This window comes from Centroberyx affinis, unplaced genomic scaffold (genome assembly GCF_046629955.1).
Source record: "Centroberyx affinis isolate AG114_WGS23_722 - 3 ecotype Tasmania unplaced genomic scaffold, CSIRO-AGI_Caff_v1 ptg001004l_1, whole genome shotgun sequence".
Classification (NCBI taxonomy): Eukaryota; Metazoa; Chordata; class Actinopteri; order Beryciformes; family Berycidae; genus Centroberyx; species Centroberyx affinis.
In genome coordinates, this window is record NW_027279568.1 from 384,148 (window position 1) to 401,809 (window position 17,662).

Consider the following 17,662-nt stretch of genomic DNA (forward strand, 5'->3'; position numbering starts at 1 on the left):
TTATCCATAACTTTAGAAGACCAAAACCAACAACAAAAAAAAGCGAGCCACTAAAAGTCTTTCTTTTGTTGCGTTAATGAAACACTGGAACATCTCTGATGTTTCCTCACTTCTCAGTCAAGATATATTTTTCATAGCAGTCATCAAAGTGAAGAAATCCCATGTTGTACTTTGATGTGCTTAACACAGTTTAAACTCGCGTCTCATTACAGAGATAATTAATAGTTTAATTAGCACCAATTCTCACCAACTGACAGCTTCTCAGACACACAGTCATGAGGATGTGATTAACTTGAGTGTAAAACAATACAAAACGCTTTATTTTGCAGTCCAAAATTCAGCATGTAGTTTCATACGGTGTAACTAATGCAATATCTAGGTTTCTTTAGCTCAGGTGTTTCGTATCACAATCACATATACTTACAAACTTTTATTGCTGATGTTTTGCTAATTTTTCCTCATAGTACCGATTCAGTCTACACAGCAAAGCTATGAGAATATCACACCGCACCAGGGGACAAAGTGCCCAAATATGTGCAATGCAAACAACTTAGGTGGATTAATTTTAATTCTCATTACCTTGAAGCAAAGCAATCATTTTCCCTGGTTGGGGAAAAAAAAAAAATAACCAAGCGTTATGAATAAAAGTAATTATCATTCTTGCACTTTTTGCAATGCTGTTTGCAATTATGTTAACACTTCCTGGAATCTGAATGAGGAAAAGGCATTTTAGAAGCAGGAGTCGGTGGAGAGGAGAATGCTGCAGATCAAAAAAAAGATCAAAGTGCAACATAACAGAGGGAGGAATCTACGGTTTAGACAAGTTTACAGATACTGAGGAGAGCTCATCACACAATGAGCAGCCAGTGCAGGCTTGGAGGAACACTGCACGCCTCTTGTTTGGGCTGAGGAACAATAGCATGTCTCACAGCATGGGTGAGGGCCAACAGCAAAGCCTCCGTTTCATGTCTCACACGCTCCCCGTTCACTCAACTTTCAGTTTACGACCGCTCACAACAGTTTACAGCAGCCAAATTTCATTTTGTACTCGCAAATCCTATCGCACATTATCCTGTACATTGCATTAGGGCCCTAATCTTTCCTTTCTCTTCCTCAGAAGAAGAAAGGAGCGCCTTCATGATTAACCCACTTTACAGCAATAAATAAACGCATCATCCAGTAATGTACACCAGATTTAATTTGAGGGAAAAAGGCACTCAAATCGCAGAAATGTAATGAAAATACCACAATGCAGCCACCAATGGGCGCCTTAGGAATTAATTTGAATGCGCCATAATTTTTTCCCTTATACTCTCTGGATGGGTTTTTTTTCACAGCCAATTGTGTGACTTTTTACCCCTCACAATCTGCTGGTGTGAACTGTTCAGAAATATACAAGGATAAAAAAGAAACAGGATCAGTCCGCCTTGTGAAACACAACTGTTAGCAAATTAAAAAAAATACAAAAGTCGCAGGCATTCTCCTTCTTTTCGATGTGTGTCACATGAAGCCCATGTTGCTTTTGGTTTCCCATCTTCTCTTCGCCTCAAACCTGCAACACACAAAAAAATATAATCATTTAATACTGACACTGTGCAAACTGAAGTAAAGCAATGTTGTGCAGCTTTATAAACACATTTTAACTGTCAACTTAGCATCCACCAAACTAAACCAATGAAACCTGATGAGTGATGATTCAAAGTCCATCCAATCTACCTAAACTGTACATGAAATAAGCAAGAAAGCCAGTGTGCAGTGTGTTATACATGGCAGATATAATGGCTAACACTAGCGCTGAGGACAAAAAGGCATCATACCCCCAAGCTATTTCCTTCTTCCTCTTCTGGGCGGCCCGGGATGCTTCCTCTTCCTGTTTGCTCTGCACAAAGTCCCGGCAATCAGCGGCTTGTGCGATTTTCACGGCCAGCTATGGAGAGAGGGAGACAGAGAGCCGGCCCATTAGAGGATGGAAATCAGTCTCTCTGACTGATGTGGCAGGGAGGCTCTGCTCCCTGCTCTGTCTCCTCCACACCGTACCGGTTAGTTACTCAGCTGTGTCACATATGAACAGTGCTGGGAAAAGTGGACAAACACATCCTAAAAACATTTAATTTATGGACCTATACATAACATTATGACTGGTCAAAATAGGTGCAAAATATCCTATAGGAAGTCAAAAAGTTCTATATAGGTCTTGCATGATGACATCACCACCTAGAATAGAGAAACAACATTGTAATTCAGTTAAATATGAAGCATTTGATGATATTTCATGTGAAAATATACAATACAATACATAGAGCAGGGAATCGTTACATATTTAATGAAATGTAATGACATATTTAATACATGTATTTGCAAAATAAAAATGGTTTCAGATCAAAATTTTCATTTGGTCCTGCAAGAGAGTGTGTGTAGTGTGTGTAGCTCGTAAACAACCCCCCCCCCCCCCCCCCCCCCGCCCCTCCGCCCCTCCCTGCCATATACTCTCACACACTCAGACACACACCTTTTTCTGTTCCAGCATGCCTCAGAAAACTAATAGGGTGTTCAGCTGGTAAACTGCCAGCTCCCACGTGGTTTTCCTCCTCTTCATCTGTCATGACATTTCTGCAAATTGATTCTTCTTAACACATCTGATGGTTTTACCTATGTGTGGCATGCGCATGCATTTTAATACGATGTCCAGGGAATGAAAACTTTGATTTTGAAGCGTCGTTATGTCGAGGAGAGTTGAGGGATTCACAATTAAAACTTAACATTTGTCATTTCTCTCCAGAATTATTTCCAAGCAAGTTAGGTGCCATCTGCTGTAGCTAAGAAATGAGAAAGGCAAAAATACTGCTACATATGAATGAGTGTATATTTGTAAGAGTGTGTGTGTGAGGGGAGGAAGGGGGGGGGTTGTTAACTGCCCCATAGCTCAATAAATTATGGGCACGTTGTTTCATTGAAATTATTCTAATCTATTTTGCCTTTTATTTGAGGTATTTTGAGGCGAAGTCACATTTTTTAAGCTCCTGGCTTATAATCTCTCTCCGCACAATGCTCCGTTTCTTTTTGATTACATTTTTTTTTTGTTGTTGTTGTTTAATGTGCAAATGAAATAAAAATATAAAACCACGAGAAACAATGTTCAGCGTTTTCTTTTTTTCTGCCCCTCCAAAAACATTGCGATGGCATTTTTTCCTCTCCTCACTAGTGTAAAAGAGACTTTCCATTTGCAATACTGCAGGCAGCCCCTGAAATCAGAAGTGAAGAGAATGACCGTGACTGCAAGAGGCAAACATTCAAATCCCAGGGAAGACATGTGTGTATTGTGAAGCAGAATAATCCCAATAACCCCAGTCACACAGAAGCACAGGAAACAAAGGGAAAAATCCTGCCTCCTCTGTCACTCCTGAGATAGGTTTATTATTCAACCAAAGGCAAACTTTGATAAACAACTTGGAACAATTTCACCAAACCTTTGGGTAATTCTCTGCAATATTCACAGTACAATCAGGGGGAAAGAACGTCTTAAGGTAATGAAGAAATGTGCCACCATTGCGCCACTTGAAGAAAAAAAAAAAAAAAAAAGACCTGCTGGAAAAAAAAATGTTTCAATTATAATTAAGTGGGATAAACTTTATTAGAAAGACTGAAACTAAAATATCTCCTAATGCATGCTGGGATTAAGCAGGTCAGAGCGAGCAGGCAGGAAAAATTAAACTCTAAAGGCTTTTTATCACCATATTTCAGGAACCAAGGGTGTAAAATGTTCTAATTTGGGATACATTAAAAGCCATAAAGGTCTTTCAAAAAGATTAATGGTACTTTGCTTGGATTTAAGATAAGGGCTTCAGCTGGCTGCAAGTGCCGGGCTCTGGCTGGGCCCTCAAGGCATTCATCTATACAGTCACTTGGAAGATTTGTGAAAGCGTCTGCATAACCTGAAGCGTACATACTATGACAGTTTTCTAATTCCTCGCCATTTTATAGGTTTTTTAAAAAAAATCCACAAATCATGTTTTCTACTCCGACGCGGGAAAAAGGGGAAAGTTACAATAGGCGATTGCTCTTGTGTTTGCAGTAGATTTTGCAGGCAGATAGTAGCCACACCGGGGCTTTCCCCCCTGCACCGCGTTCAAGTGGTGTGGGTGCTAAACGCTTCCGATGCACGCTGAGATCATAAATCGGAGGTTTATTAAATTGTTGACAAATCACCGAACGGCTCCGGCTCTCTGAGTTTACTGGAAATAAAAGTCATGTGGTGGAGACGCCTCGTTCTGCGAGCGAATCAAATGAAACCGTGTGATGCTAACTGGGTTCTTTTTCAGATTCACAGACAGAGATTTATGGTTTTTTCTACACAAGGATTACCCACATTAACCTGCTCTCCTGTGGGGAGCGTTTGAAATGCAAAAGGTCTTGAAAACACGCCTTCCCAAACATTCCAAAAGCAAAAATTATAACCCACTTGCATGCCCCTCATTTCCCCTCTTTTAAATGCAGCACACAGCCGTTACTATATTTAAAGCGTTAAAGGTCTTTAATTTTTTCCCCCCTTTTTTTTTATCAGTTTAGTCTACAATCCCTGATTGTCTTTACTGGGGCTCAACATTAATGTCAACCAAGTTACCTAGGAGACCGAACAGATCAAAGAGACAAAAAAGCCCTCAAATGTCTGATTAATCAAGCCTGCAAACAGCTTATTTCTTTTAGCCTGCATGCAAGTATGAAAATGAGATTCCGAGAGCAGTACATTGTGCAGATTTGTTCATTCTTATCTGAACAAAGCCAGCGGCAGCTTATTTCATGGATCACTGGCACTGTCAGCGCTGTGGCGCCGAGCAGGTGACGGCTCCTCTTTCTGTGGCGAGAACAAAATTAGCAAAAAGTCGGCACAAATTAGCCTCTCATATTTTCAGTAATATGACATTATTTTTCATTTACTTTTTTGATCCACTTTTCAGGATTTTTTTCCCCTCCCCTTGCGTGCATCTTAGTGCCAAATCCTTTCACATCAGAAGCTGGGAGGAAAAAAAAAGAAATAAGAATATGCAGCAAGAATGAAAATACAAAGCTGGAAAAAAAAAAGACACGAAACCTCCTGCATGCTTTGTTTATAGCACTCATAAGAGGCATTTCTTCCCACTACGCCCCATATTATAATACAATTAAGTGTCCATCAGCCATTTTCCCCTGCTTTGTTTCTCTTAAGTCCGTCCTGAGCGCAGCCCTGTTAAAGGCAAGGTTTATTCAGAGGATTAATACTCTGACCTTTGGAAGATTTGAAGGCGAAAAAATTCATGGTGCACAATGCTGGCGCTGCAGCAGCAGCAGCTTAAGGCCACTAGGAGGGTTAAGTCAATAGCACCGTTTTCTGTTCACTCATGTTTGGGTCGTCATGGAGATTCAAGTGGACTCCCAAACACGGGGCCTCAACACAGCGTTTCAGCATCGCTCCTGCGTAAGCCACGCACAAGACAAACCGAGCCCATCTTAATAACAGTTGCAAACACTGCATTCATCTGTGTGTCTGTTCTACTGCGTTATTTCTTAGGTGCATGATGAATAACAAGGAAGCAGTGGGAAGCCTTTTCTGACTCTATGAGCATGTACAGGATTCACACTGAACACTTAAACAGTAACTGCAAAAGACAATAGTTGAATGAAAGAGGAGAAAAATATGTCTCCATGTGGATAAAGTGTTAAAGCTCCTATTAACAATATGAAATAAATGATGGCTTTAAGGAAGAAATGGCCTTAAACCCATTCATAAATTTCCTATCCAGGGAAGCCTCTTCCAATTAAAACGTGTGAGAGGTGGATTAACAAGGGCTATATGGCTTTGCCTCGCTAAATCACCTCCCCGAGCTGCTCTGCTGCATTTGACGTGTAAACGATTAATGACCAGCCTAATTCCCTTATCACAGTACCTTAATGCCTAAATAATGTGGCCTTAGTCAACTTTGGAAAGCAGGGCTATATAAGAAAGGAATGAATATCAGATTAGGCAGCTCACATGTTATTTCAGCATAATTTCTAAGCATTGAGGTGTGGGAGGGAAAGTAAAATGGGCTTCTGGCAGGAAAGTCTAAATGTTGCACCAGGAAACAACAAGAAGGGCAAGAGATCGAGTTCAATCAGTACTGCCCACATCTAATAGAAAAGGAATCTTAAGTTTCTATCAGCTGTTCTGCCTTGCACATTTGTGGAAAATCTCATGAAAACAATGGACTGAGGTAAACATGAAGAACACAAATCAACAATAATGTATATATCAGATCTAACACAGAATATTGAGCGTGACACTGAGCCACAGCAACACCTTGTGTGACTACATCTAAATGGTGAAAAATTATCTAAATGGCTGAAAAATACTATCTTGGGCATTTGATTTTCAGAGTTGGATAGTAATTTATACCTCCATGAATTATCTCAATTATGTTTGCTTCAATTCAGCAATAGCAGATCCCCTGCCAACCAATGTCTAGTGTATGAGAATGACCCAGTACAGCAAATCATCCATTTCCCATACATCATCTGGTCCAAAAACCACAGCATACACCTTCATGCTCTTACATTCCCCCCCTATTCTCTCCATAGATTATCAGTCTTTCATGGGGCAGCCTCATAAGAGGTTTATGTAATCTTGCCACCACTTTGACAAACAGCATTACATGGCATGCAAAAAGAGAGCCACTCCAGGGAAGGCACAGTAGAACAGCCAGTGGTATAATGCATGTCTCTATTTTCTCTTCTAATAATCTGATGCTAGATACACATGACATGTCATCTTTAGGGAGTAGAGGGAAAAAAAAATCTCTGAAAGTTCGCCTGCTTTGTGCACATTCCATTATCTCGCCTCTTCTGAGTAGGGTAGGCTTATTAGCAAGCTTTGAACTCACACTTACAATAATATGCCATCAACAGTTTTATAAGCTAATTAGAAAAAAACAGTTTAATTAATGACTGACTGGCAATAAAATGGCAATCATGAAAAAAGAAACCGAGGGTGCTAAGCTTCCACTACCACCAATTAAGGCCTAATTACAAACAAATTATATATGTGTTTTGCTGTGGGCTTTAATTTAAAAAAAAAAATGGCTTCAATTAAAAGAGAAAACATGCTAATTAATTAAACAGCACACAAATCTACATTGAAAAGTATGCTTTGTCTATCAAGTAATTAATGAAATACAATAATCCAAATGAGATTCCCAGGCATTTGATAAAAGCTTAGTACCCATTTCAAAATCCATTTCAAAATTAATGGGCGAAAATTTAATGTGAGTCATCCGGAGATACAATAAAAGTTCATTCAGTGATAAATTGCTTATGCTGAAGGAAAAATGAACAAAGAGGAGAGTTTCCCTAAACTATGCGGCGGTGGCCCGGGGGGGCGCGCGGGGTAGAGGGAGCCGGCCTCATCCTCTGATGTGGGGCGGGGAGAGGAGGGATCTGATAAGGCCCACTTTCCACAAAAGCGCCGCTCATTAATTTTTGATTACAAACATGGGCATGGCAGGCAAAGGTGGCGAGAAGAAAAAAAAGGGAGTTAAACGACATAAATAACATGAAACAGTCTTAGTTCGGCTCTTTGTCTCAACTAACCCACCATGTCTCCCGGAACAAAGCCCGCCGAGCCACCTTTGTTTCACAGTATTTAAGCGAGGCTTTCCAAAGGGTGTGCTGTATTTCAAGGACAGTGGGGCGTTCTTTTCACCAGCGTGTCCTATTGAAATCTGATGAGGGATATTATAACCATCAGGATGCTGTAAAGCTACAAAAATGATCAACAGCCCTATATAATATTCACTCATATTCATATGATAAAGTGTGCCTATTGTACACTGAGTGATCTAAATATTAGCTCCATGAAATACACTGACCAAGTCGATCCAGGTGAAAACTGTGATCAGTTATTGATTTTAAATGTTACGTTTACTTCAACCAGTTTCGATGGTGAAACTGCAAAGATTCAAGTGCCTTTGAACAGGGTATGGCGGTAGGTGCAAGGTGTGTTGGTTTGAGTGTGTCAAGAACTGCAACACTACTGGGCTTTTTCATGCTCAACAGTTTCAACAGCGAGTACAGAACGGTCCAGCACCCAAAGGACATCCAGACCACAGGAAGCAACCGGTCAAAAACGACTCATTAAAGACAGAGGCCAGAGGAGGGTGACGGCAATTTTGCAGAGCAACAGACAGGGTTACAGTTCGTCAATTACCAGTTCAGTACAACATTGGTGCTGAAAGAGCCAGGGCACGGTATGCAGCTGGCAACTTAGTCACTTCACTGCTTTCAGCAAAAAATAAGTAACTGCAGTTGCAGTGTGGGATAAGATACAAAAACACTACAACCTTAAGAAATAGGCAAACACTGGTGATGTTTACATGCATGCAGTACACTACTACTGGCCATACTCCAGTTAAGGTCTACCCTCTTTCACTGAGCAGTATAGTATTTTTGTTGATGTCAAAATGTACTCATAACCTGGGCAAGTCTGAGTTTGCACAAATCAAAAGTGAAAGCATTAGTAAGAAAGATGTTTCCATGCCACAGTAACACATTTAATATCAGAGTAAACCAGGCATCTTAACCAAGTTTCTCATAGTCAGAGTATGAGTTTAGCTGGTTTCTTCTAACCCAGTGATGACGTCTACATGCATCAACTCAAACACCAGGTTACTTCAGCATCCAGGTTAAGAACAGAACTCTCTGTGCATGTAAGTGAAGCCACTGACTGGTCTGGATAATCCTAGTTCCTGCCATCCCATGCTGATGAGACAGCTAAATTCTGGAGAATACATAAGTACATGATTCTACCATGCAATGTGTCACCATTGCAACGTGGAGGCATGATGATCTGGGGTGTTTTCATGGATAAAAGTGGGGCATAAATACATGCCACAGTATATCTGAACCTTACTGCCATCAGGTGCCTTCACCACACTTACAGATAATTCTGTTCTTATCCCAGGAACCTGGTTTTCTGCTGATACATATAAACTCAAAACTGTCGTCAATGCAAACCCAGCCTCGCACAGCATTATGGCTACATTTTGATGTCAACAGTGGTGAGAACTTACTATTACTATGGGGATCATCATCTCTTTCCCCTGTAATAGAAGTAATCTGCTATTGCTCAGTCAAAGAGGGAGGGGGAAATAGTCTCATTCATAACAACTGGGACACTCCATCGCAGGTTATCAGGTTCATGTAAACTGTTTAACCTGAGCAAGACCTCCAACTGAAGTGAATGGATTGTTTTCAGCTAGATAATGCCACTATTTGAGGATTATCCAAGAATAGTTCTATTAATATAAGAGTAAAGTCAGCTGACTGCAACGATCTGCCAGTCAGTAGATCTCAATGCAACTGATCATCTCTGGAATGACATGGAAGAGTTTCTGGCCTGGCAAAAGAAGGTGAAACTCAATATTGTATTTACACTGATCCCTGATAGTGCCAGGCTATAGTCTGCATTGTATACACTGAAAAGTAAGTGAAAAACTAGGCATATGCTCGCTTTATGTGTGACGTGGTTCAGGAGAGGCTAGGAGCCATGCAACTGTTTTTTTTTTCCTTTTCATATTCTTTAGCTTCTGGAAGTCATGAAATGGACTTGACACCCCCTATTGTGACAGACTAAAGAGTTTCTGTTTTGAAGTGGTAATGCCACTCTAATAGCTGTGATGAGTGCTACGGGGGAACTGTAAGCCGTAACACGGTGTGACAGTCTTTTGTCTTGAATTATACCCACTTACTGTATATAAAGTGCGGCTCCTGACTATTTCAAAAGACTTCGGTTGTTCGGTTTCATAAAGAGAGAAAAATATTATTTGTTGTAGGGGAGGATGACGAATGAAACATGAGAGAGAGGGTGGACTGGTAGGTGTGACATGACGATGAAAGTACAGTAGCAGTGAGTAAAGTAGAGGAAGTAGAGATTTTGACATTTTTCTTGCTTGTTAGATTTATCATATTCATTTAGCATACATTGATGGATGAGAACTATCAAAAGATCATGCAAAGGCTAATCATGAAGCGTCATTTTCTGATTTAACCTACATTTTGATTGCTCTTTGCTATATGGGAACCAATAATTCCTTATGACGCCATTATGAATCCCCTTGTAAGTCATACTATGCTTTATATGACATACTATAAGCAAAGGGAGCAACATTGCGCTTTGGAGTACCGATGGGTATCTGTTTTTAACTTCCCTGAGCTTTCACTGGCTCATTTCCCAGGGAATGCATGGGAAATCAATCTCTCCAATATGAGCTGCCGGATGCTATCAAGTCTCCTGACAGGGGGCGAGCTGGTTATATATAGCCGTCGCTTAATGTTATGCTAATTACAGAAATTAATTAGCCTATATGCAACTTACAGCAGTGTCAAATAATGTGCAATAATCAAAGGATGGAGACCCAGTCTTCTTAATTGGAGGACTTGCACCATTTAATCTACTGAACTAATAGAAGTACTTTAGGGGCCAGAAGCTCTTTACAATATTTTCGGACTTCTGAGGCTTTTTGAAAAACAATCAAAATGTGCTGAGGAGGATCAACAGACTCATATGTCTTTATGAGAAAAGACAACCAATCTGAGTGACTGTTTCCTAAAAGGCAGGATTTTAAAAGAATACATTAGGAGGCTTTGTCGCAGCAAGGTAGACGTTAATAATATGTTTTTACCTAAAATGGGATACGATTACTTTGCACCATCTTTGGGGGGGTTCTTAATAATTTTCGCTTACAAAAAGTGGAGCATGGCTTTTCAAAATCATCTGAAACAAAGAATAACAGCCTGGGGAAACATTTAAAAACTGTAATGAGGAGGAAATCTCAAAGCAACCTGTAATATCCGAGCGGTGCGTCTCAGAACTTGGACAGATGAAAGAGCGCGTATCACAGAATTTGTAAGGAGCCTTCAAAACAGGTTTTTTACCAAATTGTTTTAATGTTCAGATTAAAGAGAAGAAAGTAGAGCAATGGAAATCATTAATTGATTTCAGAGAGCTCAAAACAGCAGAAACAAACAATTTTGTATTATAAAGGGGGTTTTCTGACAGCAAGCTTTCTATCTTCCTCCATTTCCCTTTGGTTGGAGGAGATAAGTGGGGAACTGTTAGATTGAGGATGGAAATACATTGAAACATTGTCATCCAACATGTACCAGCGTTTTCTTTACAAACAATGCCTAGAGGGACAAACAGGCCTCTTTAGTTCTTCACAGCTGTCGCAATGCTTTTACATTTTTTGCGGAGAAAAACCTGTTCCTATTCTTCCAGTGAAAAGCCTGCCACAATCACGTCGTGGTGTTATGACCGTAAACAAATTAAACATCTAAGCCATTCCATACCAAATGAGCCACTCAATTATAACCTTGAAATTGATTCTGGCCACAGTGGGGATTATTGATCCTCTAAATGTTTGTCACAGTGCTCCTGTCAAAAGTGAACGGGAGTGCTGTAAACAAACATTTGGGTCTAAATGCTATCTAAAGCACAACTGCGTTACTGGCTGCATCCTTTAAGATATCCCATAATCCTGTCCAAAACTGATTCACAATCCGTCAAACTTTTTTGGCTTTTACTTGGCAGATTGTACAAAAAAACAAAAGTACATTTACTAGACTGATTCACTTCTCTTTAGCTGTTGCATGAATTCGGGAATGTGGTTTTTCTTTGTTGTATTCAAAAGCAACGGGCTAGAACTTTGCGTCACCTAGGTTTTTGGGCTTGGAAAACGGCCGTTTCACGACTCTTGTGAAATGAAGTTATCACTGCTAAACAATGAGTCGTCGCTGCCAGGCTGCTGTCAAGTCCATCATGTTGCTGGCAAGACGCGCGGCAGGTGCCAGGGAGGCAGGAACCTCAGCTCAGTCTAAACCAATCCGCCGGCGCTCTAAGAGGCTTTCTGCAGCCGCGGTGCAGGTGCCACTCTTCCAGCGCTTTCGTGTCACTCCCCGTATGTGACCGCTCCGCTCGCAGTTCAGAGGAGAATAGGAAGGAGTCTGCTTGTGCACAGTAATGTCTGTTACGCACTGTAGATACACCAGGGCCATGCATGTAATGCCAATGCACTGGATAGTACAATTGCATCACGTGTCCCACGCCTGTCCTTTATATGTTATATTTTGTCATTTAGAAATACAGAACCCTATTTGAATATTTGTTTATTTGAATAAGGCCATTCAAGAGAGTGAGTGTTTTCCAGGCCAAAGGCTTACTGAAAATATGAATAATAATCATAAAAAAGCAAGAAGATGCACTTTGTAATGTTCTGTACAGTCTATGGAGTCATTTAAATGCTTTGAGTTGCATGCAACATGCAACAAGGAAATCTATTATTTTTTGCGGATTATCCCAGACTTATTAATTCAGAAGTCTGAAGTTCAGATAAACAAAGATCTACTGTACTGTGATTTCCAATTCACTGTTGTACCTTTAGTTTTATTGTTGTCCAAGACCACAAAGGAAAAACCGAACATATGTTTACATTTCTGTGTTGCTACTATTAAAAAATGAAAACGCTTATGGGACGCTGTGAGCAGCATGCCTCATAAAACAAAGAAGTTTAACTTTGATGCTGAAAGTGTGGCCATTCTCCCGGCGGAGCAGCACCACTATAGCTGTATGTCTTTTTAACCACAATTATATGTGTGTGTGGGCTACATTTTATGCTAAATTAGTTTCAAAACCACTTGATCCTTGATGCCTGCCAAGACGGTTAGTTACAAAACTTCAGGCACTGCATTTAGGGACATGTACACTTCAAAGGTATGAAACTCTTACCTGGAGAATGATTTAACAGTTGGCTTGAAAGCAATGTACCCTTCATTAAAAAGCAGAGCCAAAAGTCCTTTAGACACTGCAGCACTTCAAAACTAAGGGGAGGGCTTTCCATTAACTCAATGGAAAAGGGCTGCAGGACTCAATGGTGGGAGTCTGCGTGTGTTTTTGTTCCTCTATGTCTTTGCAGCAGAAATGGCCACGGATCCATTAGCCTGATTTGTCACAGCGGGAGCACCCCAAAGATCTCTTATCAGCACAACGTACCTCTCGAGTGGCGAGTCTGTCGCTCATCTCCTCCGCCTTTGCAATGTCCCCTTCAGCTATGGCGCTCTCTATGCTCTTTTCTAGGCCGGACTGCAGAAGAGGAAAAAATTGAGAGGGTTTTTTTTTTTTTTTGAAATAGGGGTAGAGAGAGAGAGAGAGAGAGAGAGAGAGAAAAAAAATCAAAGAGTAACTTCAAAAGTCCCCAGGGCCTTATTTTTAATATGATTGCCATTACTACAAATATGTAGATTTCCCTTCACAAATGAAAACCTTTTTGATTGGATATTAGTGGGGAAATCTTAGAAATGCTACAGGAGATTACCAAACATAAATGTGACTCTTTAATTACACATTTCCATTACAGGCCTAAGCAGAGGGGGTGCGGAGATGCCCCCGGTTAGTGATGGCAAGGCAGTTCTGCAGTGATGAGACTATCTGAGGAAGCGGCGCGCCAAATTTTCTTCAGCCCCCAAAAATTTCATCACACTAAAAAAAAAAAAAAAAGAAAAAAAAAAAAGAAACACATAAGAAAGAGGCTGTAATGATTAATGTGACTCTTCTGATGTACGTTTTATTGTTTGAAGACCTTGACTCAATTCTAAAAATACGGGACAATACTATCAGGCCTAAAGACGTAGCTGAAGTAAGTATGCTAAAGCTCATGGGAAGCACAGTGCATCCTAATATGATTTTCTCCTTGTAGTCTAATTATTTTACTGTATGTGACTTAATTACAGTCTATTCCATCTTATGAACAGACATCGTATTGACAGACCATCATCCTTTGTGCCATGAAATGTATTTTAAAGTCATTGGTATAAAAACTGTAGGCCAGATGAAGAAACTGCGTCTCCCCATGCTACTCCAGCTTTTCCCTCAAGAGACGTGAGAGTGCGTGTGAAAGCGTTCAAATATTACGTATTAATTACACGAAGCTGCATTTGAAGGATGAAGGCCCTCTCATTATGTTGACGTGACAAGTTCTGTTTCATTCAGCTTGTTAATCATTTCTTTATCCTTTCAAAGTTGCCCCTATTCAAAAAGAGGCCAAAATCAGCAAAAAAAAAAAAAAAAGACTCAATTTTATGGTGCTGTGAGATAAATTGAGCTCAAAATAATACTCCAAATAACCATTAAACGGATTTCCAATTGAAATGAGAACATATCCCATTCATTGGGTCAGCTGTGCTGTTCATCAAGTTTGCAAAATATTTCGCTTCATTGGCAATTTGCATGCCTCTGTGTAAAATGCGCATTCATCTTTTACTGCAGAAATACAGTATATTCAAATGAGAGAACGTTTCATTTTAATTTCTTTAAAGATTAAATCCTCTAAAGATCTAGTGGCACCTGTTCATTTATTATGTCACCATTAATTTAAATGCACTAGATTTAATCATAAAGTCTGTATCATGTATGTACTATTCAGATTCTCACAGAGGGATATGTGAACATTTTACTTGAATCTCAACCACACAGCAAAGGAGATTCATGCTAATCTTATCACTAACTGTAGCCTGACATAATCCTTAATATTCTCCTCAGTGTCAGGTTGAGCTACCATAAGGAGTGCCATAATCCACGTGTCATATCAAATAAAACAATGAGAGGACACTTTGGCACGGGAACACAAAAGACGTTGGTGTGTTAACCACAGCGCCGACAGAGACGGCACTAAACCTCAAGTTGGAAGGCAGGAGTCTTTGTTACCTTCGGAGGGGGTTTGGAACATGCGGGGGGATGAAATCGATCATTTACACCGAAATACTGCGTAAGCCCGTCCCAACGCTGCTCCCGCTCAACCTGACACTCTGTGCTGAGAGAGGAAAAGTGGCTGTTAGTGTTCATGACGTTTACCAGTAATATGACAAGGCAAACCACATTCAGCAGTGCTGCACATTGTCTAATTTGTGTGGGCATTAAAAACATTTCTGTTACCTTTCTTCTGCTGATTCCTTGCTTTCTGTTCCTGTTGAATGACACAAGACACACTGTTACAAGTTTGTAGTTTGTTTCACTACAACTTCAGTGTCACTTAAGCATTCTTTCCTTTTTTATACAGTAACAGGATGGCCTAGAGTGCTAATATGGGTAAGGGTAAGAACTATGCTTTCATAGTATTCATAAAAGCAACCATGGCGCATATACAGCAACTGAAACCTTTCTTGTGTCTTCTTCTATGTCTTCTTCTGGGGCCCTTCATCATCTTGATCTCATCCTTCTTCTTCTGTAGATCTTGGAATTTCTTAAACACACACACACACACACACACACACACACACACACACACACACACACTGATGTTTCTGCTGTACATCTTATGTCATGATGCACACACAGAGCTCTAAAAACCTCTCTACCACTCTAGATGTTTACCATCATCTTTACTTCAAACGGGGCTGGGGATCAAAGGGAAAATGTCATCCTTATTGTAAATGTGTTCTTTTAGACTGACAGCAGCTGCAGCAGCACAGGTACAGTACAGTAGCTAACAGACTGAATGGATATTATATAAGCAGCATAGCTCACTGCATGGCAAACAACATACTTGCCACATTTCCTGGGAAATCCCAGGCAGGCTGCATCTCGGGGACTCACTGTCCGGATCACTGGGAGTGTCAGACGGCTCTACCTCCGCTACTGACCCACTGTTTCCCCCAGCACCGCTCAACTTTTCAGGGCAGCTGTCAGACTTGTCCTCCCTCTGCCCCTGCACACCAGGACCGTCCTCATCATCTGAACTGAGGTCGGCTTCTGTCAAACCCTTGGGCAGGAGTCCGCTGTACATGCTGAGCCGCTGACAGTCGGGTACGATGAGGTTATATGAAAATTAATCATTTAACGAGACTGAAATGCTAAATAGTCAGAAATAGCCACATATCGTTGTGTACATTTCGACAGCGTTCGAGTCGTGAGTCGCTCGCACTTCCGGGTAAACAGCGTGACGTTTAAAATAAAACAGCACCGATTGGCTGAGAGCTGGTCGCGTCGAGCACGTCAACCAATCAGCGCTGTACTTAACAGTTGAGCAGATAGAACATGAGACGAAAGCTCCTATTGGCTGTGGCACGCACGCTCACACAGACATGGCTTGCTCTCTTTGTAAGGGCAACATAACCGTACAGGTTTTAGCTTGGGTTTTTAGAAGTAGCAGTCAGTGGTTTTACACTGAGAAGTTGTCGATTTAAAACATGTTCAGGTATAGTATCATTTCCAGCAGAGAAACGACATCTTTGGCGCACATTTAAGAAGTTAGAGCAGTCTAACTCTTTGCAGTAAGGTAAAGAGTAGGCTGTTTTGGAGCATTTATAATTGAGGTGATTATTATGGCTACAAGGCTAGGCTACTGACAGGTCCATGAATTACCAGGAATCATTCAAATGTTAACGTATATTTGTGTCATGTTCTCAGGGAGATAAGCGTTCTTTTGTGACCAATGGTTAGCAATTTGCTCAAACTGCTTTGGGCATTACATTATTATTAGAATGATTAGCATGCAAATCTTGTATAGCCCTTGGCATTGGCAAGGGGACATCTACCCTTAAATTGCTCTTTCACACTCATTCACATTAGGCTTTCTTTTGGTTGCATCTTATTGCAAAGCCAATAATCTACATAAATTATAGCTTATATTTTTTGTGCTCTGTGAATGCAGAATGTAGAATGAGGAGTGAGACCTATAACACCAATGTATATAAAAAAGGTAGATAACCAGGCTCATGTAGGCTTAGACACTCAATAAAAGGAAACTACAGGAGGATGTACGTGAAGAGTTATTTCAGTTAGAAACAGCAGTGTTGTGGCCAAAGTGTACATTAAATCAACCTGGAGACCTTGCTCTCCCCTTGACCTTCCTGTACCCTAGTTGAGAAACTCACTCTCTTCTGCTTTGCTAATGTAATGCATATTAAACTGGGCCGATAAGGCTTATGCTATATTGAATGTCATCTCCAACATGTAAAATCTCTATCTCATCCTCTAAAATATGCAGCCATTAACTGGTATCACTCACTCAGCATTATCGTGACTTTAATTACATGTGTGACAAGTTGATGAGCATGGTGGCCTCTGAAGGTAAATGAGAGTCACAAAGTCCTGTTAATACTAAACAATTTTGGCATTACAGGTCTGAATCATTTCCTTATTGATTACTAGACTTTGTGTTCTATTTCACACTTGAATTAATGTCTCTCAGCTCTCCCACCATCCCTCTCTCTCTCTCTCTCTCTCTCTCTCTCTATCTCTCTCTCTCTCTCTCGCTCTCTCTCCCTCCCTGGCATGTGCTCCAGTTCATTATTTCCATCATTTCTTGGTAATTTGGAGTTGGCTGTTTAAAACTTAGAGCCTCTTATTAAGTTTTGGCCATGGTGGATAAGAGGCAGGACTGTAAGAGCACAGAGATAAACTAATCATCTTAAAACCCTAATTATTAGTATCTTACTGTGACAGACTGTTTTTGCGAGCCAGCCAAATTGAGCCTCAAATGAGGAAAGGCATATCTGTGGAAGTGGTAATAATTTTAAGTCATCTCGATCTGGCTTGGTGTGGCAGAATTCATTAGTGCAGATTAGCACTGTGTGTACAAAGTAAATGAGATATCTAATGGCA

At 40.5% G+C, this 17,662-nt stretch overlaps 1 protein-coding gene across 1 annotated transcript; it reads right to left on the reverse strand.

Annotated features, from left to right (window-relative positions):
• Positions 1-261: 261 nt before the first annotated feature.
• fam204a (family with sequence similarity 204 member A) lies at positions 262-15,962 on the reverse strand. Its single transcript, XM_071522603.1, has 7 exons — positions 15,603-15,962; positions 15,215-15,299; positions 14,993-15,023; positions 14,765-14,870; positions 13,055-13,144; positions 1,818-1,927; positions 262-1,552 (listed from the first exon to the last, which is right to left on the reverse strand). Exons 1-7 carry the CDS (start codon positions 15,840-15,842, stop codon positions 1,501-1,503), a joined length of 714 nt encoding a protein of 237 aa, XP_071378704.1. The 5' UTR covers positions 15,843-15,962; the 3' UTR covers positions 262-1,500.
• Between the last annotated feature and the right edge of the window lie 1,700 nt (positions 15,963-17,662).

Bases quoted from the DNA above. Each gene is read 5' to 3' on its own strand.
- fam204a (XM_071522603.1), bottom strand. From the start codon at position 15,842: ATGTACAGCGGACTCCTGCCCAAGGGTTTGACAGAAGCCGACCTCAGT. The intron at 13,145-14,764 runs GTAACAAAGACT...CCTCTTCTGCAG, and splicing joins GTTCCAAACCCCCTCCGAAG to TCCGGCCTAGAAAAGAGCAT. The intron at 1,553-1,817 runs GTATGATGCCTT...TGTGTGTTGCAG, and splicing joins AAGAAGGAAATAGCTTGGGG to GTTTGAGGCGAAGAGAAGAT.